The sequence below is a fragment of the Taurulus bubalis genome (assembly GCF_910589615.1).
Source record: "Taurulus bubalis genome assembly, chromosome: 2".
NCBI classification, from domain to species: Eukaryota; Metazoa; Chordata; class Actinopteri; order Perciformes; family Cottidae; genus Taurulus; species Taurulus bubalis.
In genome coordinates, this window is record NC_136590.1 from 37,387,695 (window position 1) to 37,410,596 (window position 22,902).

The 22,902-nt window shown below is 41.3% G+C and overlaps 2 protein-coding genes and 1 long non-coding RNA gene across 3 annotated transcripts; 2 read left to right on the forward strand and 1 right to left on the reverse strand.

The window, feature by feature from the left end:
* Positions 1–2,134: 2,134 nt before the first annotated feature.
* Positions 2,135–7,339, reverse strand: radx (RPA1 related single stranded DNA binding protein; the record flags this gene model as incomplete). The annotated part of the gene is made up of 14 exons (XM_079237277.1): positions 2,135–2,505; positions 2,653–2,835; positions 2,957–3,193; positions 3,277–3,506; positions 3,641–3,786; positions 3,872–4,023; positions 4,492–4,659; positions 4,749–4,844; positions 4,942–5,061; positions 5,192–5,292; positions 5,437–5,545; positions 5,640–5,832; positions 5,946–6,088; positions 6,742–7,339. 14 exons carry the CDS (start codon positions 7,337–7,339, stop codon positions 2,369–2,371), a joined length of 2,613 nt encoding a protein of 870 aa, XP_079093403.1. The 3' UTR covers positions 2,135–2,368.
* Positions 3,679–4,699, forward strand: LOC306753416. Its single transcript, XR_013771237.1, has 3 exons — positions 3,679–3,800; positions 3,969–4,057; positions 4,497–4,699. It is a non-coding gene; the product is annotated as an uncharacterized lncRNA (long non-coding RNA).
* Positions 7,340–11,769: 4,430 nt separating the features above from the next.
* On the forward strand, positions 11,770–22,144 carry gab3 (GRB2 associated binding protein 3). Its single transcript, XM_079237283.1, has 10 exons — positions 11,770–11,856; positions 14,551–14,851; positions 16,793–16,949; positions 17,050–17,510; positions 17,673–17,722; positions 18,526–18,772; positions 19,136–19,226; positions 19,449–19,533; positions 20,506–20,625; positions 21,326–22,144. The coding sequence occupies exons 1-10, from the start codon at positions 11,785–11,787 to the stop codon at positions 21,440–21,442; spliced, it is 1,701 nt and encodes a 566-aa protein (XP_079093409.1). The 5' UTR covers positions 11,770–11,784; the 3' UTR covers positions 21,443–22,144.
* Positions 22,145–22,902: the final 758 nt, after the last annotated feature.

Sequence of the window (22,902 nt, forward strand, 5' to 3'; positions counted from 1 at the left end):
TGTGGTCCACTTTATAAGAAGTTCGTGCTACGTAGGACCGGTTGGTCCCGGTTTTCCCCGTCAGAGCCCTGTTCAGGACCGGTGCTGTTCAGAGTGAACGACAAGAACGCTCAACATGTACGTTCAGTGCCGATTCACACTTTCCTATGTGCAATGTCAATTTGAAAAAGAATGTTAATTTATACTGTTTTAAATGTTTCACGACCGATGTACGATGTATATAGAGGTGTATAATAAGCCATTGTCCATGTAAATTATATGGAAGTATTTTTTTAATGAAAATGTTCTAACATTCCTCTAACCGTTTATCGGCAGTATCTCTATTTTAATTTTTTAAAGGTATCAGATGTGTCCAGTGGGAATGTGGTGCAGAGACATAATTAAGTCAAAGGTCATGTGTTCACCTTGATCATGAAAAAAGATTAAATGACTGAATCCTTACGTCCTCATTAAGCAGAAGGTCTATAATGGGGAATTTTCCTTTTTTTCTAAAGTTAAAAGGGTTTCAGTGTTTTAGCATTTAAGAAAAAGTGCAATTGTTCATCAAGAGCTGTTTTAGACGGTTAAGGGACGTCTCAGTCTCTCTTTGTGTATTTCTATACATCCGCATGTGTTATAGCAACAGTTTAGCGAGTGAAGTGTAGCTCAGCCAGCAAACTCAGAGGTGCCATAAATGACTACATTTTTTACTCTCCCCTCAATTTAATTTCAATCACTGAAAGACAGCTAAAGACATTTTTGGTATTTTAAAAAAATACCCTTTTCCACCTTTCAGTCCATCGCAGGAAAACTTCCCCTTTGGGGTTGTTTTCTATTTAAACGCATCAGTCCGAGTTTGTCTCCAAAATAACGGTTATCATGCTGTTTGCCTTGCAAAGGTGTTCCAGGGATAGACTTTATTAAACGCATGTTAAGATGGTTTATGCATTGTGCTCCAGATGTGGATTAAGCCCGAAATGATTTTGCTGTGGGCACGTCACCCACTCTCCACATGTTTGGATGCAGGATGATTTTTCAAGTGTGTACTGCTTCAAACACATTATTGTAAATAATCCATCCTCTCTGTCAGAACGGTTTGTCTTGTAGTTCCTAACAGTATTTGCAGCACCTTTTTATTTTTGTATCCAACTTTCATAGTGCTTTCTCTTTCATGGGGTTTTTCATTGTGTCATTGTTTTTGAAGGCATGTGATTCACATTTAAATTGTTCTTTTCTGGTTTTGTAAAATAGCAACTGACACCTTAAATGTAAGCGTGGAGAGTCCGATCAACGCTTCCTGTGCGACATTTTCCAGGACACGAACAAAACAAACCCGGTGCACAGACATTACTGCAGTTTCAGTGCAGAAACAAACATTGAATATATTGTATAATAGAATGTAAAAAAAAATAAAAAAAATGGAGGTTGAGACTATATATAGTTGTTTATTTTATATGTCTAATAGACTATATATGTATGTTAAATGATTTTAAAATTAAAGTAATTTTGTAACATAATGAAGTGTCTTATTAGAGGAGGTGAGGCTTTTCTCTCCGTTGGTGTTGCAGTCACTTGTACGGTTTGTTTTCTTTCTGTATTCACCATCAACACAAGCTTTAAAAATATCGTTAATCGTTTTCAAAATAAATTAACAAATTAAGTTTACATTCTAAAATATCTTGATATTAATTATGATGTATAGAGAATTATTTATAAATCAACCTGGATATTGTGAAATATTTGAAATAAATATTTTTAAACATGTATTGGTATTCTGAGCTAAATGTTTACAAAGAAAGTTATTTATGTACGGGACTGTTTCTCAAAGCAAAAAGCCGTATTATCTTTATAGTGGTAATCTATGAAAAAGATTAAGATGAAGAAACGGTTTGGCAGCAGTACTGATCCACAATATTGTGCAACAAGGTTTCAACACTTCTCTCACAGCAGAGGGCAGCCCATATGAGCCATTCACACCTTCCTGTGATTTTATTTTCACACTGATTCATTGGATGTCAGCCATCCAAGAACACCATTCGCTTCTCCAAAAAAAAAAAAAAAAAGTCTATCGGACGATTTGCTGGTTCGAGGAGTTAAAACTTGCAGCGCGTTGGAAGCTGACCGCTACTTTGTAACCGGAACAATCTGTCAGCCGCAGTAAATACAGTGGTCTTCTGATGCTAATGAAATAACGCAGTTTCATGTATTTCAATTGATTTCATTAACATATGTTTCTCTTCAAAAGCATTATTTAAAGAATGATGTGACATTTACTGTACATAGGTAAGAGGGAATCAGAGACTTTAGAGACATATCAAATTGAGATTTTCTCTAAAACGTTTGCTCTTTCTATCCAAAGATTTAATGACATGATTGTTTGCTGCTCATCTTATTTGAGAGAAACCTCCGTCACTCTGTACACCTTGTTGATCAGGACCTCCATCTCGTCTCCACCCAGATGGCAAAGGTCCAAGACGCACACGACATGCGTGTCCTCCAGCTCAGTGGCAGTCGCCAGGACCTCCTCTGCAAGACAAACATCTCGGCTGTCACATTGATTCTGAAAGCGCTGTCGTGTATTAGAGACAGAAGACCTTCAGGTCTGTTGGAAAAGCTCATGTTGGCTGAGCCGAATGGGTTTGAGTCCTCCCGTTCCACCAGTGTGTGTGCTACCTGGCTCAGGAAGCGTTGACACGCTGTTGCAGCCGGTGTCGGCGAGCGGACAGAGGAAGCCTGACGCAAGGCAGGACAGCATGGTGTTGCCGTGGGGATCCTGAGGAAGGCCGACAGCCCTGGGATCATCGGAGCTCACGACAGGCAAATAGGCAGCGTCCACGGCTATCTGCTTGTTTATGCCTGGAAAAGAGTTCCAACAAAGGAGGTAGGCAAACCGTCTTTCTTTTCTGACACGCTCACAACATAAAAAGGATTTTTAAGGATGTTTGTGATCAGAGTAATTCTCACGATAAAACGGTACCTAATATTGTAACTTGGTAGTATCCTGGACAAAGCACAGGGGTAATGGCTTCTGCGTTTCCCTCTGCTGTCCAGCGCGTCGGTTGAAGGTTACTTTGCTGCAGGAGGACATTCTTTTCGTCAAACGTGAACCTCCGAGACACGCTGTCCCGGTACAGACCGCCTCGAACCAGATGTTCAGACACTTCTTGTCGTTGCTTCAGCCAACTGCTGCTCTCCCAAGACATGACGTCGGAGTCTGATGGAAACAAACAGAACGGTGTTGCGCAGTGTCAGAACATGTTCCTCCTGCGCGGTGGAGCTGCAGCTCCCGTAACACACCTTGATTTTGCAGCTGTTGGCGGCCTTCCACAGCTTGAGCCTCCTCAGATCCAGAGTCCCTCTCTTCTTCTTCCTGCTCTTGTCTTTCCTCTGTATCTTTATGTCTCCTGTAGGAGCAGAAACAAATGAACTCAGAAGGCTCAAACCGGATCACTGATGAACACCAGATGGATCTTCCGCACCTTTTTGCCGACGTGCTGACTTGATTCAAAGAGGACTGGGTGGCTTTTCTTTAAAACAAAAACATGATGATATTTTACATTTCATTAATGGATTAAAACTCTCCTTGATATGTGCTCCGTCTAGCTACAAAACCACAATTATTGATTCATTGTCAAGCTCACAAATCAGAGTCAAATCCTACCTCGTTTGAATTCTTCTTTTCCTTCCGCTGGCTGAGTCAGGGGAGGCAGATGTTGAACTGGCCGCCGAAGTCTGCTCAGCTGTTGAGGGATGCTTATGTGCGCCTGATACCGCGTGCTCACACGCATCGGTAGAAACATCTCGCACCTGCAGAAAATCAGGTGACTTTCTTTTTTTCGGAAAAAGGTCACGGCTCTCGGGGGAAAAAATGCTTTGAAATAATGTCCGTTACCTCTTCTGTTCCACGAGACTCTGTGGTTGTTGGGCTCTTCATGTACCGCACCACTGTGATCTGTCCTTGAATTGCAACTTTTTTATGTTCCCTATAGTGCAGGGTCTCCAACTCCTTCTTCAAGTCCGCCGCAGCAACCAGAGGAGCTTGATCTGAAGAACAGAGAGGTTTTAACATAACAAAAAGGTGGTCGGTTATTCTATACTCAACCTTACAGGCCAAACCAATGTCTATAAGTAGATAATCTATTCATTAACGGTCTTTTTATGGGCAGCTTGAAAGAAGAGCTTTTACAATCTCAAATAAAGATGTAGAAAGAATAACTCCCTTCAACCACGTATTGAAATACAGAGCGCAGGTGCACAAGTGCAAATGATTTATCTGGACTGTACAGTGAGCTGGCAGAACTGCAGGAAAATGCTGACCCAGATTCTATTTTACTCCTGCCTCCCACAAGAGAACAGAGTGAATCACATTATGCTTCAGTACCGAAGAAGAGGAGTTTATCTTTTCATGCACTGAATTCTTTCTTTTTTTATATTCTGGGGATAATTAGTGTATTCTGAGATAGAAAAAAAATATTATTTTGAAAACTAAAACAATTTGTTTATTTCCCTTACTTAAGGAATCTGCACATGACTGGCTGAATTCCTGAGGGGGCCGAGGGTAGCAATAATGACCACCAACAGCAGTCTTCTGGAGGACAACGTTGTCCTTGAGAGTTTTGGTCCACTGGATGAAGCGCTTTACTCCGGTGTCGCTCACATACGGCTGGCCTTTGTGGTAGCCTTTTTGTGGAGACAGAGGACATAGTGGCAGATACCGTCAACGCGTACAGGCGGCACTATCGGGTACTTATTGTTCGAGCTGTGCTCACCTGTGATGAACGTCTCTGTCTCGGAGCTGCTGGTGAGGTAGGGCAACGAGCCTTCCACATGGCGAACTCTCATCTGAGTGCACACCAGGTACGTCACTGTGGCAGAGAACACGTCGGAGCCAACAGACTTCATGAAAATGTTTACAAGTGTGGCGGCAGAGCTGTCGGATCGGAGTCGATACTGTTGACTTACTCGGGCATATGCTGCTGAAGACTTCTGGCTGGGAAGAGGAAAAAAGCTCCAGGACAAAAGGAAGGTCAGATGTTCCGTCCACTGCGTGGATCCAGCGATACGTCCAGTATTTTTCTGGACCTGAAAAGGTGAACATGGTCAATCACCACAAACTGAATTCAAAATGTAAAATCGGAGATCAGCAGCTTTACTTCATTAAAAAAAAAAAAAAATATTCCAGTTGATGGATAACATTTGAATTTATTTTTACCCTTGTTCCCTTGCCTCTTGACTCTTTCAACACGACCAACAAATGTCACCAAACCGATGACATCACATGCAGAATCGTGCATTACGTTTTCCAACTCTGACCTGCAAGATCCATGAAGCATGAAGCACTTTGGTTTGAACAAAACTGTAATCGGTTTGTCTTTGGTGCATAAACCAAAACAGTAACAAATAGCATAGCGTGCATCCTGTTAGATAATGATAGACTAACATTAAGCTTTAGATTACCTGGGGGTGAATTTGTAGCAAACATCGGGCAACCCCCACTGAGGCAGCACACTCTTTGGTGAGACCACGGTGATGAAGGAAATAGGGTTGTGATGGTTCAGACAGATCTCTTGGAAACACACACATGGAGATATTACATTTAGGCCTGCGGTATGCTGTGGTTCAGCCCTTTTAGACAACCCCAAAAATAAATCTGTACACACCTACAGAGTTAAAACTCTTCATTCTGTGGTGGTCCATTTGCGGGCGTGATCGGTTTGGGTAACTCTGCTTCAAGGTGTAATTTTGGATGTACAACACGGTGCCTACGCTCAGACTCTGGTAAAACTCCGGGCAAAGTTCGTTCCAAAGCACAAGGGACATTGTCCCACTCTGGTCCGCCACTTCAAAGTATGCCTGGAATATGGCAAAGAAGGAGGTGAAAAACAGGCAGGATGGCGCTCTGGTAAAATATATGGAAATGAGATCCTGATCACATCTTGTTACTGCAGCGCTAAGTTCAAACTCACCTGGTAAGGATAATCAATCTTGAGCCCAAACTTCCCATAATACCGTAATCTAGATTTGTGTATTATCTTCACCAGGAGAGGAAGAGGTTTCCATGTCGTTCTGAAGCACGACTCCAGACTGCACAGCAGAGTAATCTTGGATACTGTTGGAAAGAAGACATTGCGGACGACACATCTTTAGGATTTTCTCTGCAATTTAGTGCCGAATGGCATGCAACATAAATCATACATACATTTTGTAAGCAAAAGCAATAGAGCGACTCATGTGTCAACCCTAGCATAAATGTTCTAGACAATTAATATAGTTTTTATGGTGTAAGACTACATATTGTAAGACTAGGAATGTGGGTACTGTAATGAAAATAAAAAAGGCCCAACATGCTCAGTTTCAGCATGCAAATGTGTGCTGCCTTTGTCTTTTTATATCATAAATATATTAGTTATGTTTTTTGACTGTTGGTCAGACCAAACAAGCATCACTTTGTGCTTTCTGGAACTGTGATGAGCATTTCCACTAATTGGTTGTGCTACCAGGAGACAAATAATATTTAAAAAAAAAACACAACAAATTGATGACAATAATTGTTAGTTGCAGCCATTCATCACATCCAACTTGTTAAATTCACACAATTGTCTGTTGCATTAGAATATTGCTCCGACTTTCCATCAAAATATTGCCACAATATGACACGTTGCGCTCACATGTTGTGATAATCGGTTTCGGAGCAAAGTCCACCTCAGTGGTGTAAATGTAAACAGACCAGTGAGCCGCAGGAGGACCAGCAGAGTATCTCACCATCCAGCACCGTGTCAGATGAGGGGCACTCTGAGGTCCAGATGTCTCCCTCCGGGTCGTCGTCGTTCCACAGAGACAGGTAATGTTTGCGGCTCACCTGCAGAGGAGCGTCGCTTTGCAGCGCCACGCTGCACTCCATGCCCCGCCGGACCAGCATGGGCAGTGAACCCACGTCTTTTACGCGGGACAGGAGCGCAGACCTCTCCGCGCCACACCGGAGCTTCTCCACGCAGATGTAACCGTGTCCCAGTATCCTCTCGTCGTAAACGTAGGAGCACTGCGTGATGTCGACGTCGCCCCCGGTCCTCAGGGTGTTCGAGTGCACCAGGCCATTTAAACTCGGGTGCACGCGGCATTTGGCCCGCCAGACTCCGTCGGTGACCGTGACGTCGTAGTTGTAGATCTCTGGCTGCTCGAGCCCCTCGGTTTTCTCGGACAAGTACCGCTGGAGCGCCACGACAGCGACGGGAGCCGCCGCCTCCTCCTCGGGGTTCACTTTGAGACGCTGTGTGGAGGACAACCGCTCCAACGTCCGCTGGAGGAAAGACGCGCGAGGAAGACCGGCGACCGTCGAGGAACAAGAAGAGCTGTCCTCCATTATGGACCGAAAGTTAGTCAGGGCATCAAGCCAGCTGTCAGGAGCGACTTAGTGTAGCAGTGAAGTAGAATAAACGTGTCTTAGTGCCGTCACTTTACCAAACAGTCATCAATATCCGTCGCTCCTTGGCTCACGAAGTAGTCGTTACCGCAGTCTAACTGTACGCGGGTGCTGTTTGATTGCGTCACTACTTGCCTTGAACAGCAGAAAGTGCGCAGAATGAAAGAAATGCGGCCCCAAGTTAAAATACTGTATTTATATGTATAAAAAGGTACCATGTCGAGCGTTTCAGTCGGAGATAAACAACTGTCCGGCTCATATAAACAGGAAGTGCCTCACGTTATTTTTAAATTCCGCGCCGAGCAGGACCTGACGTCATAAATGCGACGAGGGAGTTGTTGTTGAGCTATACATCGTTTTAATTAAAAGCTTAAATAAACGTGTGTGAGTATTATCAGCAAACATTACCTAAAGTATCTATAGTCAAAGTACTTATTCTGCAAACAATGGTTCCTGTCAGTATGTTACTATTACATAGTTTATTTATCTTAAGAAATATGAATAATTTCTCAACACATTCAATCCTTCAGTATTTTTGCTTTTGTACAAAATTTTCATAAAAAGGTATATTGATTTTTAACAAAAGCTCAAAGAGTAACAAGAGCAAACGGCGAAAGGACAAACTGTGATTTGCATTTAACTAAAAGCTAGAACAGCTGTTAATGCAATTCATTTGAATGTATTTTTAAAGTTTGATAGCCCTTTCCTCCAACTATGTTAACGACTGATTCATAGAGTGTTATTCTCCAGTCTAGTTCAACGATGAATACTATGATTCAAATAAATGGATGTCTAGATGCAATTATGTGTGACAGTCATTTGTGGAAGAAGAATTCAGATCCTTTACTTAAATTAAAACAGCCAATACTCCACTATGATTAAGAGGCCTGTATTCAAAACTTCTGTTGAGTATTATCAGCACAGTTATGTTTAAGTATCAAAAATAAAATTCTTCATTGTTTTGTACTTAGTTACATTGGTGGCAATTAATAAGATATGACACGTAGCCAAATATATCCAGATAGGTTGTACTTTGTGTCATTATTTGATTTTAGAGAGTGAGAGAAAGACAAACATCACAAAACACAAGCCCCGCCCATCCGTGAAGTCAACACAAACGACCTTCAATGAGTTCAAACACTCCGCTACTGCCCCCTACTGGCCTGGACTGAATCCAACACTCATCTACTTAAAATGGACAGAGACCACTGATTCCTCAAATAGAGTTAATTTAACGTTAAAATAAAAATACATTTGAAAACACGTATCTAACATTTTTCCAATAACAAATAACATTCATATATATTCATAAATACAAGCACCCCACATTTATTATACAGCAGGTCGAGTTTCTGTTTCAGGAGACACTCCGCTACATGCAGAGTGCACATTTTGTCGTGCATAATTATATATGAGGGCTACTAGTTGTCTTAATGAGTTTATTTTTCAATTAATTTATAAAGTTGCATTTAGTTGACTGCATCTGGTTACATTTAAGTGCTGAGGTAAGTGCTGCCTCGACTGTAAATACTGCCTGCTGACAGAACCGAACCGATCACAGAACCGATTGCGGTTTGAAGATGTGTCTCAATTCTTGAGATGTTTCATCTACCTCATTTGATTGAGTAATACAAAAAAATACAATAAATTTGCACACTTATGTCTAATGTATGTCATCCTTTGGTCATATTTTATTTTTTAGTTGTGATAGTTTGGTATATTTATAGTGTATTCTAATATGTTCTATAATGCCGATTTATAACCCGTTGCTATAACAATAATTTCCCAATGTGACGTCAATAAAGTCTATATATAAGTTACACATCTCGATAACGGCCCCCTATGCTGCAAACAAATCTGACTAAACGTGGAAGGTTTTCGGATCAACTCACCAATGTGGAAAGCGTGGAGAGGGAGAAAACTAACTCAACAGATATCGTTGTGGTGTGGTACAGGTGGACCCAAACGCGGGACAGACTAGGAGTTGGTAAGAACGTTTATTTAAGGAACTAAGTGGAACCGTGGTGGTGGCGCGCCGACCACGCTAATGGTGTGGGAGAAGACCCGTAACTACACCCCGGTATCTGAAACAGTGACCTGCTGGCACTGGAGGCGGGAAGAGACGGGCCGAATAAGTACTGCACGGCTGATGAGCTGATGAGAGGCAGGTGTGCAGACTGGGACAGGTGTTGAGCTAATTGATAACAGACCGCGAGCCAGGAGTTGAGCCACGCGCACGCACGCATGAGAGACGTAAACACGAGAACCGTTGGAGCTGCAGGGGCGCGGCCACAGCCGTGACGTGTGAACAGACACTTCCACGTTTTGTTCGTTACCGCGGAACTGTTGATGCGCATCACAGGAGCTGTTATTGTGTTGTTGCTGAGTGTCTACGGGACAATCAAAAGAGGTCTCGGTGACATGTGGCGGCTGTGGGTGGGCACGGTGTCACGTCATGCACAGCGAGCCTCATGGTGAGTGAGCTGACATGAACGGCTCTGTTGGAGTCATACAGCTGTCCTTCTGGCAGATATTATGTAACCAGCTCATACTGCCAATGTCGGAAATTATACGAAAAGATTGTAAATTCAGCAGAAATATAATGGAAATATATATGTATCAATATATATCTATATATAGATATATATTCAGAGTAAATGGAGAGAGATTTGTTTTTAATCGAACAATGCTATTACAACTTTTAATGCAATTATTTGGAATTACTTTTTAGAGTTTAATATCACTGTCCTAACTATGTTGTCTACTTATTAATATACTGTAGTAATCAGTCTTCAGTTTAGTTCAATACTGGATACTATAAATCAACTAAATTAATGTATGATGCAAGCGAAATAAACACCTGCAATATATTTTGTTTTTGCATCTATGTGAATTTAAACATTGTATTCAATGTTTTAGGTTTGTGATGAACAGATGGTGAAAATGTTAACGTTACAGTATTTTACAATACTATTGTAAATTTGCAATTAATACAAAGTGGCATAGTTTTTACAGCTTTTACTGCATTTCTAGAACATCATATGCTGCTGCTGCTAAATCAGTGATCTGATGGACTTTTTTTACCGTAAAGTTACAGTTCAGTGCCGTCTCTCTCCAGCAACATGTTGCATTATCAGGCATTTCACCGGGAAGTCATAGTTGTCATTTTGCTATAATTAACTGGAAAAATCTTTCAGCAACTTTCTGAAAAAACAATGCAATAGTTGACTACATTTATAAGTTAATACTATTACCATTAAACTCAATGATAAGCATCGACTACTTGACTCTTTCAAAGCTGTTTCAACATCGACGTTATAGAAATATGATCCATAATAGATTCCACATATCAGCGGAGAGGCCACACAGCTCCTCATAGATGCAGTTACTGAGCCAGACACTCTCAGAAATAGCCTACCGCCAGCCATATCAGCACCTTAGGAGACTGTTATTTATAGGCAATAACGGATATGTTTATTAGTCTGTCATAAACATTTTTTTTCACAAATATGGCAGTGTTGGGATTTCATCGTCTTCCTATGCACAATTGGAATTGTATGGTGGCTTACCATCTTAAGAGGCTTGGTTGTTGTAGAAGATGCTTGTGACTAAGGAGTTACAAAATGTGAAAAGTTCATCTAATGTATAAAACTATTTGCAGCATAAAAGAGTAAAGAGCCTCCAACGACTTTAAATGTGTATACGTTAGTTTCATTTGCAGCCTTTCTTACCAAGTTTCTCAGAAACGAAAAGTGGGAATCTAACATGAGATCAAGTTACTTTCTAAATCTGTTCAACAACATAGTCCATTAATCTTTAAATTCACCTTATCAACTTTCTGCGCCTGAAAGCTCATGTTCAAATGAGCCCTTGTTAGTTTATCATTAGGCATCAAAGAGGTGCAGCAGGTTGACGTTGGAATCAGTTACCCGCTATTAAAACCCACTTCTGGTTTCGGTGTAGAGCTCAGAAATCTCATCGGGCAAACAAACAAACGCACAACATGATAACAGCAAAATGGAAACTGTAACACGTTTAGTAAACACAAGAAAAGGTCTTTTAACAGCATGTGACTCAGGATTCAATGCAACCTCATCCTTGAAACCTGTCAAACCTCATCATGTGTAGCATTATAGCCAACAGCTCCATCTACTTGCCCAGACCACATAAGAAAATAAACACATAATGCTTTCTCTCTCTCTCTCTCTCTCTCTCTCTCTCTCTCTCTCTCTCTGTCAGTGTGATCAATTTTTCGACTTCCTCCTTTTGGAGTGGCTAGGCTGAATACCAGAACACAGGATATGCTTCGCAGTGCTCTCAGTTTCACAGCAGCAGCAGCAGCAGCAGCAACAACCACCGCGAGGACGAAACGCTCTGCAGTCAAGATGAGTGCTGGGGATGTGGTCTGCACCGGCTGGCTCATCAAATCCCCCCCGGAGAAGAAATTAAAGAGATTTGTGAGTAGGAGGACACACCGGACACTTGTTTATGTCCTCTGCCAGCAGTAGGAATGCCAGGTTGTGCTGCTGAGCCTCGTCTGTGTGTGTGTGTGTGTGTGTGTGTGTGTGTATGTGTGTGTGTGTGTGTGTGTGTGTGTGTGTGTGTGTGTGTGTGTGTGTGTGTGTGCGTGCGATACGGTGTGGAATGATGATTTAGAAACATACTGTCGGTTTGTCTGCGTTTGTTAAACTGAGCTATAATTCCCTCTCCTTTTACATCGTCTTCCTCGTTTCTAAGATACCGCCTTGCTCTCGTGTTGTGGCTTGTGATGCACTCCATAGTTATAACAACAATAACAATATATGTCAGAGGATGCAGATGTAAAACAACATGGAAATGACCCCTAAAACAAGAACATGTAATTGCTTACACGGACAGCAGTGTTTTGTGGTTGTTGGGGAGGGAGGGGTCATGTGATAATGCTTGGCCGGCCACTCGGCTCTGTGTATGTGTGTTTGTGCATTGTGAAACATGGGAAGTAATGTCAGTCAGACAGACGTAAGTTACAAGCAGAAATAGTCCGGCTTTATGACGGCTGTTTGCACTTCCTCTGTACCAATGGAGGAAGAGGAGGAGGCCAATTTGTCAACACCAGTGCAGGGTGGGTGGATGGGAGGTGTGCAATGATGGGGTCTTGGGGCAGTAAACAGAAACTTCTTTTAGCATACTATGCAAATCATGTAGATACAAGAGAACAAAGTAAACACATGTGTTGTTAGGGCAGGCACACAACATGAGACATGAGACACATGAGACACTATCTGACTCAGTATTCAAATGTCAAGCGCATGCTGTCACATTATCACGGTCAACTGCACGCTGCTCTATGAAAATCTTCACGCAGCATTAACTTTAAACATTAAAGAAAACAACGTAGGGTTTTGTTGATGTTCTCAAAGGGGCTTGTTTAGTTGTTGCATTCCACCGTGGTTTTGCTCGAGACAAAAATACATTATTGTCGCTGCAACCTTTTGAGGACACATGTTTTATTCTAAAAACCTTATGTTACTACTGTTTTAATATAAAGTCCATTCCTCAAGGTCACACAGAAAAAGGAAAACATTGAGATAAAATATTGCAAATCTTATGAATTAGATGCTTTTGATAAACATCAAATATCTCATGCTAAGTACTGTTGTTACCATATAGTTTTTTTTTAACTTCTAAATGCAAAGGCCTTTTTCTCTGAAAACATTTTGACACTACACAGTAGAAAAAGCACAGGTGGAAAAAAATCAAAACAATGATGGATGAATTCCATTTAGCTGCTCCAGATTTAGGCTCCTGGTGTTGCTCATTCTGGCTCACTGTCCCTCTGTCATGACTTACTGGGAGTCTTGAATACACCTGAGCCACCGTTATTGTTATTAGTAAGTTACACTTGTGCTTTTGCTACTATGACAAGTCAAGATGTGCGCGATGAAAAATACCTCTTCTGTTTTAGAGTGTCAAGAATATAAAACCTCAGCTTGAGCGTGGATGTTCGTTTTTTGACTTTGGGAAAAAAACACTTCACGGTCCTTCTGTGGATTACATTTGCTCAGTTGCCACCAGAACTGACCACCTTTTTAGGTCACATAATGTCAATTAATCAAACTTCATCTGCCGAGGAAGACCATGAGATGTGGTTGAAAGCTCTGGAAGATACTAGTCTTTATCTCTTTCTTTTTTTGACAATCCTCAGCTTGTTGTTTTAGATTTCCTGGCTGTCGTTGTATTAAACATGCATGGTATCCACAGTGTGAGAAAATATGGGATTTGGCCTACAGGTAACAGAAAGAAAAGATTAGAAGTTGACTTTAGAAAAACAGTGAAACCTCCTGAAGGGCTCTGTCTTGACTGGAAAATGAAAAAACAAACTAACAGTGGATCCACTTCTACTTTCACTATATTGACAAAACAACTCATTTTTCAGAGCTCAAACTTTCCACGTTCAAAACACCTATGGATTCAAATCTGTCTAGTTACGGTTTCCTCTTAAACTCTGCATTTGTATTTGTGGTAAGTATGGCGTGTCTAACCATTTCCTGGTATAAACACATTTTACCAACTGACTTGTGCAGGATTACCCACACGCAGAACAAAAAAAAGGTTTTGTTTCAGGTTCACACCACAAAATTAGGGGACAAGGCTCCACCCCGACAATGCACACAGCGCCACAAAACCACAAGGGAAAATATATACATCCAGCACCACTACTCTTAGAATTTGTTTGGATTGTTGCTATTTTGTCATATGAAATATGACACCTACGTGACGGGCCGGACGTTAACATAGTAGATCTCAGAAACTATAAATACCTGATAGGTTTCAGTATTAGGTTTTCAGTAAGTCCTCAGTAAAAAGGACTGACCAAGTATAAATACCTCTTTCAGTGTGTAAGACATTTTCTGCTAAATACAACTTCCTCTTATCTGTACTGCTGGGAAATTTGAGTTGAGGTTCCGCTTACTGACCAAATCAAAAGCCAAAAAAACTGTTTAACGTTTGCTGTTGTAAGCAGGAGCTGTGATCTTGTTCCCAAGACGGGTCGTGACTAATGAAATGGAGGTGGATGGGGAAAGGAGAGACGATGCAGTACTATGAACAATACTACAGTCAGGATAAAGTTAAAGCTCCATGATGAACCGTTTGCTCCCTTTCTCCTGCAGGCGTGGAGGAAACGCTGGTTTGTGCTTCGAAGAGGCCGCATGTGCGGCAATCCTGATGTGCTGGAGTACTACCAAAGTAATAACTCCAAAAAGCCGATCCGCACCATCGACCTGAGAGAGTGTGAGGTCCAAATGCTGAACGGGCAGCTCAGGATAAAGCGAGACTTCCATGGGAAGCACCTCTTTGTGGTCAAGACCTCATTTCGGGTTTTTTACCTGGTGGCCAAAACTGAGGAGGAGATGAACAGCTGGATCAGTAGCATCAGTCGAATTTGCCAGTTTGGGAGCCTGGAGGATGCAGGTAAATACACAGCACTACTACTAGTACTCACAAAGTACCGGTGTAAAACAGAAGGGCGTCTCATTCACTGGTTGCAATTCAGCCGATTCTTCACCCTGCTGGTCCAGAAGATGTTGGTGTCACTTGACCCCACGCAGGAAGTGGCGAACTGAAAATACAACTTGAGAAAGAGGTCAAAACAAACAGTTTATTTGGTGCTCGGTGGTTCACACACTAGTCAGGGTTCAAACTTCAGGTTGCGGTTTACTGAAGTCCTCAAATTTCAATTTCTTTTGTCTTGCGGCAAAACGTCCATAGTTCTCACAGGTTGAGTTTTCATGCTTTGTCAAACCTAAAGTACTTCATTCTTAATTTGAATGGAGTCTCAAGTCTAAAAATAAAAGATGGCAGTGTCAGGAGACATTTATAAAAAAACTTCTGCAATATTTCCACATTGTTTTGTATTATTTTTGGTTTCTATGGTAGAGTGTGAAGCGTTTTTATTTACAGTTTCTAAAAAACCCCGAGGGATAATCTCAGGGGAACATCAAGATTTTAACAAGTTACTTTCCATCTATCTAAACGATCCTTGTGGTTGGACTTCAAAAACATTTTTATCAGGTGAAAAGTCCGTTGACTAGCGTGTGCTTGATACAGAGCTGTGGCCTTTTCAGATATATTTTCCTGTAAGTAAACAAAACCACACTCGATATCCCAAGATGCAAATCACACTTGGTCTTCAGCAGCATCAGCAACAACAACAACAAGTAGATGTTGCATTATCCTAAAAGGTTACCATTAGAAATATAGAAATATTTTAATGTTTTCACACAACTCCTTTGGAATGGAAGTTCATATAGATGAGTGCTCAGGTCAAGCAAAGTGCATGGTTTAATAATTCCAGCTGTCCAAAATGTTGTCGTTGCTACTTCCCTGTCACGCAGCCTCACGTTGCTGCTGTATGAGAGGAGATAACAGCAGATAGACAGGGAGCTGAGGTCCCATTCAAATTAACAGATGAATAATGAGATTCTTGTTTAATTTTCCTTTAACATGCTTAATATCATCTTTCTATTAATTGTAATGCCTTTAATTGACCCGTGACATCTGTATTCTTATGGTGTTGACACTTATTTCTATATTTCTTCTGCTTCTATCAATCTATTGTCAGAGGGATGCTGCTGTGACCTTTGCTCTACTGTGATCTTTTGTGAGGAAACGTCGAGAGATGTCTGTTAGAACACAGTCCTCTGTGTGAGGGAGATAGAGCAATGTTGCTGATAGGCTGCCCTGCCTTACCGTAAATCTCATATGCTCTCAGAAAAGCACACACGGACAGTCGAGTACGGTGCAAAATTAGATTCCACACACTTAAACGCTCTCATACAGATTGTTACAGAATAATGTTATGCTGCTCTAAAGGGTTTTCAGAGAGCAGGACTGTCTGGGTCTCAAAAGGCTTCTCTGCTGTAGCGCCTCATGACTTTTTCAAAAGAGTATAAAAGTTTTTTCTGCACCCACACGAGAACACAAACCTCTATTACGGGGAGCAAATGTTTTTTGAGAACATGCAAGACTTTGGGATTCCCCCCCCCCACACATGGTTTTGTAGGGAGAGCCTTGACTCGGTGGCCTTGAGTGAAATGGAATGAAACACATTTCTGAAGGAGAGCCAATCTGACGAAAAGATTGGAGGATATATAAATAAAAGAGGCAGCAGGGCTCTACTTTCAAGGCGCCTTCCAACAAAAAGTAGTATCATTCCTCTTTTCAAATTCACCTGCTTCATTCACGGTATTTTGCATATTTGAGGGCAGGCTGGGAGAAACCTGCTTGTGCGTTTGCTTATAGTTTGCACCCTTTGGCCCGCCCTTTGTGTCAGCACGATGGCAGTTTTTATTATCACTCCTTCCTAATGTTTTCAGAGAACTACAAGCTCTCTGCTCTGCTTGTTGTCAACAGAGAGCTCAGAAGAAGGCTTTCCTCACACCCCCACATCAATACATCCGTCTCCCGACAGCTCGGACCGAGTGTCTGTATCCAGCCAGCCGGATTCCAGTCACCCGCTGGACTACCTCTTTCTCTCCCAGTGCGAAACGGGGAGTGTAAGCACTAGCAGGTATGTACGATCAGTAAAACCTTTGGCAGAAGACGAAATGACGGCAGTAGTGCATGTTTAACTAATGCAATGTTTTCATTCCCCCTCCTCGTATGTGTAGACATGACAGCTTTTCAAACTCTGAGATCTCTCTGGAGCAGAAGTCATCAGACGAAGCCATCAAGGACATCGTCCCCTCACCTCTGTACACCAATTCCTCTTCATCCTCCATCCTTCATGCCAGCCCCAGTCCGTCTCTTCTCCTCCATGGAAGGTCGACTAACCCTCCGTTCAGCGCTCCATGCACCTCCATGGCTCTGCCGTCATCCTCTTCGTCTCCACTACGTCACTGTGCCGCAAGCGTCTTCAGGTTTGACAAACCGTATTCTGCTGCGTCGTGCGAGGCAACAAGTGACAGGCAAACGCCTCCTCCGCTGCCACCCAAGTCTAATCACCTGTCAGAGCAGCTCACCGATGATGGAGCTCACAGGCTGAAGGCAACGTGCGCACAGCATTTCTCTAACCACACTGCGTTATTTCCCCGGAGGACCTCTTTGTCAAGCCTGGACCATTTCAGAATAGGTATGCAATACGCAAACTGGGCTAAACTAAATGAATCATAATCCTGGTGCTATTATAATGAGGCATCATATGTTTTCTTATTGACAATAGCGGATTGTAAGAGCTGAGAACGTGAACTAATGTCATTTTCCAATCATACATCTTTTTTTATTTATTTTTTAGCAAATGCCGATAGCAGAGCGATGAGGAACAGGAGGCAGAGTCTTAATCTGGTAAGAGAATCATCAACAGCAGAAAGAAATTAAAAGAATTTGCATGAAGAAAACCTTGACATTTTTGGAAATATGCTTATCTGTTTTCTTGCTGAGAGTTAGATGAGAACATTGATACCACTGTCACCGCTCTGCGGTGTGCCGCCAGGAGACAGCTCGCTTAAGCGAGCTGTCTCCAAACAAGATTTACTTGTGTTAATTTGTGCAGGAGGTCGATAAAGTTACCAACGGAGAGAGCCAGGCTAGCTGTTTACCCCTGTTTCCAGTGTTTGTGCTAAGCTAAGCTTGCTGGAGCTTCATATCGTCACCTTCCTAAAATAATGGCCCAAGTCATTTTTTCAGGCTTTTCAGAAAACACAAACAAATTGACCAAATGTAATAGGGGTGCACAAGCTGCCTCTAGAGACACTGCACAACAGGAATACCTTCTGTAATACCGGTCAAATTATGTTATGATTACTAATATTATGTTCGATATTATGAGATTTTCATTGACAAAAATGCTAACTAAATTGCTAGCTTAAATGCTAGCTTCAAAATGCCATATTGAAAAGCTTGTAAAATTGTCGAAGTCACATCTAACTCTACTACTATTCTTTTAAAAAAAGAAATGTAGGATTGGAAAATGTACAACGTTAGCACCCAGAGGGGAATTATGGTTTTTCTATGAATAAAATATTTCATGAAATAATTTGAAAGATGCTACCAGCACTTAAAGATTCGGCAAACACTGGCCGTAAGAAACATGTACCAAAATGACAAGATAGTGAACTTGTCTGGCCTCATGAAACTTTGTCTTTCAGCAGCCTTGCTTGAGTAGCTCGCGAGTTCAAAGCTACCAGGATGAGTCATACGTCCCCATGACCTCCCCGACTCCCTTTGCTACCACCACCGAAGGTGACGGCTACATCCCCATGAGCCCCAGGATACTCAGCTTCCCCAATACAAACGGCAACGCTGAGCCCTCCGCCCCTCTCGATTTGACGTGTCAACCTGGAGATGTTCCGCCGCCTCCAGTTCACCGGCATCTTAAGCCTCGCCTGAGGAGAGGTGGGAGCCCCGATTGGTTCATGTTACATCTCTGGACATTGTGTGGAAAACTGAGCTTTTATTTCTACTCAGTTAATCAGCTGCGTGGCTGGAGGTCCTCATGGTGTATTGCATTATGTGATCTTTGTTGCACCTTGAACAGGGTTTACAAATGTATAACATGCTAGGAAATAATAACAGCTGAATATTCATTTGCTTTGATGTGCTCATGAAATGTCAATACAGGATTCATGCAGATATCAGATACACAGATTTTTCCACACAATGATCTTCACTACCCGTCACCGTTTGAAAGCGGGCCTTTCCGTGGCATATTCGGGAATTACAACGATCCAGTAACTCTGCCCTTTTCTGGGTCCACAGCTCGACCTCCACCTCTTGACTTGAGAGGCCTCTCTACCATCACAGAGTGCCCCACTCATCTTCCTTTGAGCAGAGCGATGACTGAATCCTGGTGAGAGAGAAATAGTCTCTTTATCCTCAAAGTGTAATAACAGGTTCCAGTCATGTGTGTCGGTTACGGTACTGCCATTTACATTATGACGAGTTAAATATAATTTTTTACCTTGGTCATTAATACACAGACCCAGCTCACCAGTAATGTCCTGCTTTTTTCTAGACAATTCATAGCTAGTTGCTAATCTGACAGTCTTTTGTGTTTATTGTGTTATTGCAGCTTTTCAGTGAACCGTTCACCCCTTGAAAGAAGACTTGAGAACGGGGACAATCCAAGAGATGAAGACCCAAACTGCACTGCAATGGTAACTATTTACAGCCGTGGCCACACATTTTAAACAAGGCATAAATCCCGGACTTGATTAATGATGCTCACCTTTCTCTCTCGCAGAGACTGAAGGAGGCCTTTAACATACATTTGTATTTCTTTTATTGCACTAAAATTCTATTAAGGAATATGACCCATTCATGGCATAAAAATGGATTTTACTTTCCTTAGTTAAATACCTAGACATTATTGATAATTGGATGTAGCTCTGATGGTAATACACTTGTATTGTGTTGCTCAGTCAACTCACCTTTTCTCGTCCCTGTATGTAAACATAATGAATCATTCATTTTTCACATTCCCTCACAAAATGTAAATCAATGTGTGATCACATTGTGATAATATTGCAGTGGTTGGGCAGATCCGCTGTCTAAACACGGCAATACAAAAGTGTTTTAATTTACTATCCATCATGTGGGCAGAAATCTTTACTTCACTGTTGACTTTCATGTCAATGGCCAAAATGAATTTCTAGGTAATTCTAGACTCTTCTACTACTTTTTAAATTTCCAGAATACTAAATAAGAACTAAATCTTACAGTCTTTTAATTATAGGACCATTTATAAGTGGACCAATGTGGATGAATCTCCACACAGCCAAGAATGTGGGTGTGGAAAGTGACCGTGTGTTTCTAAAATGTTCTGCTCAGTAAACTGTAATCGCACTGGGGACCTTCTAGGGAGTGAGCATTTGACAGTGTGATGTTGCACAAGGCTGCTCCTGGAAATGGTGCATTTTTAATTGATTCTTCCTAGAATAAAGTCAAGAGTCATGAATAAAACATATTAGTAAAACATACTGACAGGCTGCAAGTGGATGCACTCTGGACACAAGTAGTTTCAGAAATCTAATTATTGACAATGCAGCACATATGAACATATCTCTGATCCTTTTACCTGGCAACAGTGGTGATTCAGTAAGGTCTTTATTTCATCCTTTCTCTGACAGGAGTCCAGGCCACATTTCTGTCACCCCTTTGATGTAGCGACTCAGCCCTGGCTGAGAAGCTCAAACCTTGACTATTTGTCACTGGATTTCAATTCTGCATCCCCCTCTCCTGTACAGAAGGTATGTTCGGATCAGATAAATGACAGAAATGAACTGGCTTGCTATTATGAAGACACCATTTGCACCATTGTGTAACTGTCGACAGTAACAGACTTCTTGACTCTTTTTAACTGGACTTAACTCATAATAAGACTTGATGTTGCTAACCTTTTTACCACCTAATTTGGTGTTGCTGAGGCATTCTGGAAAACAAATGCATTCATGAAGTGTCTGAAGTGGAGAGGAAACAGCTAATACCACACATGAATTATATTTGACATTGTGAAAGGAATCCTCTTTAAACTTCAACTCAGCCAGCCCACACTCAGCAGGGGTGTAACATTACAGTCACTACCTCCTATTAGCTCCACTGACCTGTATTATTACTAAATGACCAAGTCAGTGCAAAGGGTAAAAAAAAAAAGCAACAACTTGTCTGTAAGCATATTTTAAACCGGGTCCTTGTGATATCTTTACACAGTTACTGCTACTATCATGGTCATGCTGAATTGCATGTTGCACAACATCACTTGCAATGAGAAATCAAATATATGATCCCAAAGATTTGTACATCAAGAGTTCTACAGTACACTTGGGAGCAGTCGTTTAAATACATTTAGTGCAATGTGATTGTCTGCTTGTACGTGTAAAGCAGAGCCATGTTCATGTTGGAAACATGCAGCTCACCGTCTCCTCATCTCTCCTTCTCTTTGTCCAGCAGAAGCCATCTATGTCCGATGAGTACAAAGTAGATTACGTGCAGGTGGATGAGAAGAAGACTCAGGCGCTGCAAAGCACAAAAATGGAGTGGACAGATGTCCGGCAGTCAAAAACATAAATGGAACAAACATGCTGGAAAAAAGAAATCAGGAACACTTGGTTTAAATAAGACCAACAATAACACCAGTGAGGCGGACAGAAAACAAATTGAAACGCACTTTGAAATAAAAGTACAAGAGTTGGTAAGCAGCTTGATTGCTTGTAAATGGGGTGGAAACACAAAATTGCACTGGAAAAACGTTTTCTCTCAGTAGATCAATATTGTAAATAATACCAGATTTTGCACTATAACTATTTTTTACTGTAGCATCACGTTTTACCAAATTTCAAAAAGGGCATAATTTTTCTTCATTTTAAATAAACACTTGCTGTAAATGTATGTGAACGTAAATAAGACAAATATTTTATTGATAACATGTTTAAAAGCTTTCCGCTCCTTCTGTGACCCATATTGACGATATTTTTCACTTGTTTTGGTGCTGTGATTACTCCAAGAGATTCCGTAAACAAGTTTTAGACATTGTTTCCTGAACATAACAACAAACCTCGAGGCGTGACAATGCTATCTATACTGATTTTAAGAGAGATGACATCTTAATTCTAGCTGAATATCACATCCATCAGGCAAAATTAAATGGAGGCAAACCATCATTACATGTTGTCATGAACAATGTCAATGTTTTTTTAAGACATTTTTAATGTATTGTGTTTTGGTTATTTATTTAATTATATAATGTCTTTTCTCTCATGTGAGAGTCTTTCCCCCACTGGTATTTTCTAATGTCTATGTGCTGTTAAGTATAAATAAAGTTTATATATATTTTTTTATAATAATTTAAAACTCTGTTAAGACACTTTCCTTACTTCACAGATGACACAACTCAGCATTTTATTTCCACTACACATCAAGAAATGAAAAAGATCCCATCTCATCCAAATGTGTAAAACATAAAGATAAAACCATGGACCAAACAATTGACCCAGATAAATAGCAAAGCATATGCAGGCAGCCATATACATTTTACACTTAATCCAGAATGGATAGACATGCATTTCTAATTATTAGAAATATTAGTGGCGTCAAATTTTATTTAACATGCAAATATGTTTGATTGTTTTTAATCTGATTATATCTGTATTATTATCAATACATTATTATCATTAATGTAATTAACATTGTTAATATTATATTACAAAACACACGTTACACACATAGGGTTGCGCGCATGGTGCGTCACTAGCATGCGCCACAAAGACAGCCACGAAAGGAGATTTGGGTAAATTACCTGAGGAGTCGGGAGAGGAAGTCATCATCCGGCATTTAAACCTCGGACGCAAAAAGGTTTTCTGGGAGCGTCTCAACCCAAATCGGCATGAACCGGACCCATTAATGCATTACTCCATTAATTCACCCCCGGTGTAGTTTGGCTGCGCATTCAAGCCACGCCGTGCTCGCTGCGTTGTTAGCGGGGACCTCGGCTAGCTAACGGGGGTTGGAAACAAACGAAACGGTCCTGC

Excerpts from the sequence above, each read along its gene's own strand:
- gab3 (XM_079237283.1), top strand. The coding sequence starts at position 11,785 with ATGAGTGCTGGGGATGTGGTCTGCACCGGCTGGCTCATCAAATCCCCC. Across the intron at positions 19,227-19,448 it reads AGAGCGATGACTGAATCCTG|CTTTTCAGTGAACCGTTCAC; the intron begins GTGAGAGAGAAA and ends GTGTTATTGCAG. Across the intron at positions 19,534-20,505 it reads ACCCAAACTGCACTGCAATG|GAGTCCAGGCCACATTTCTG; the intron begins GTAACTATTTAC and ends TTTCTCTGACAG.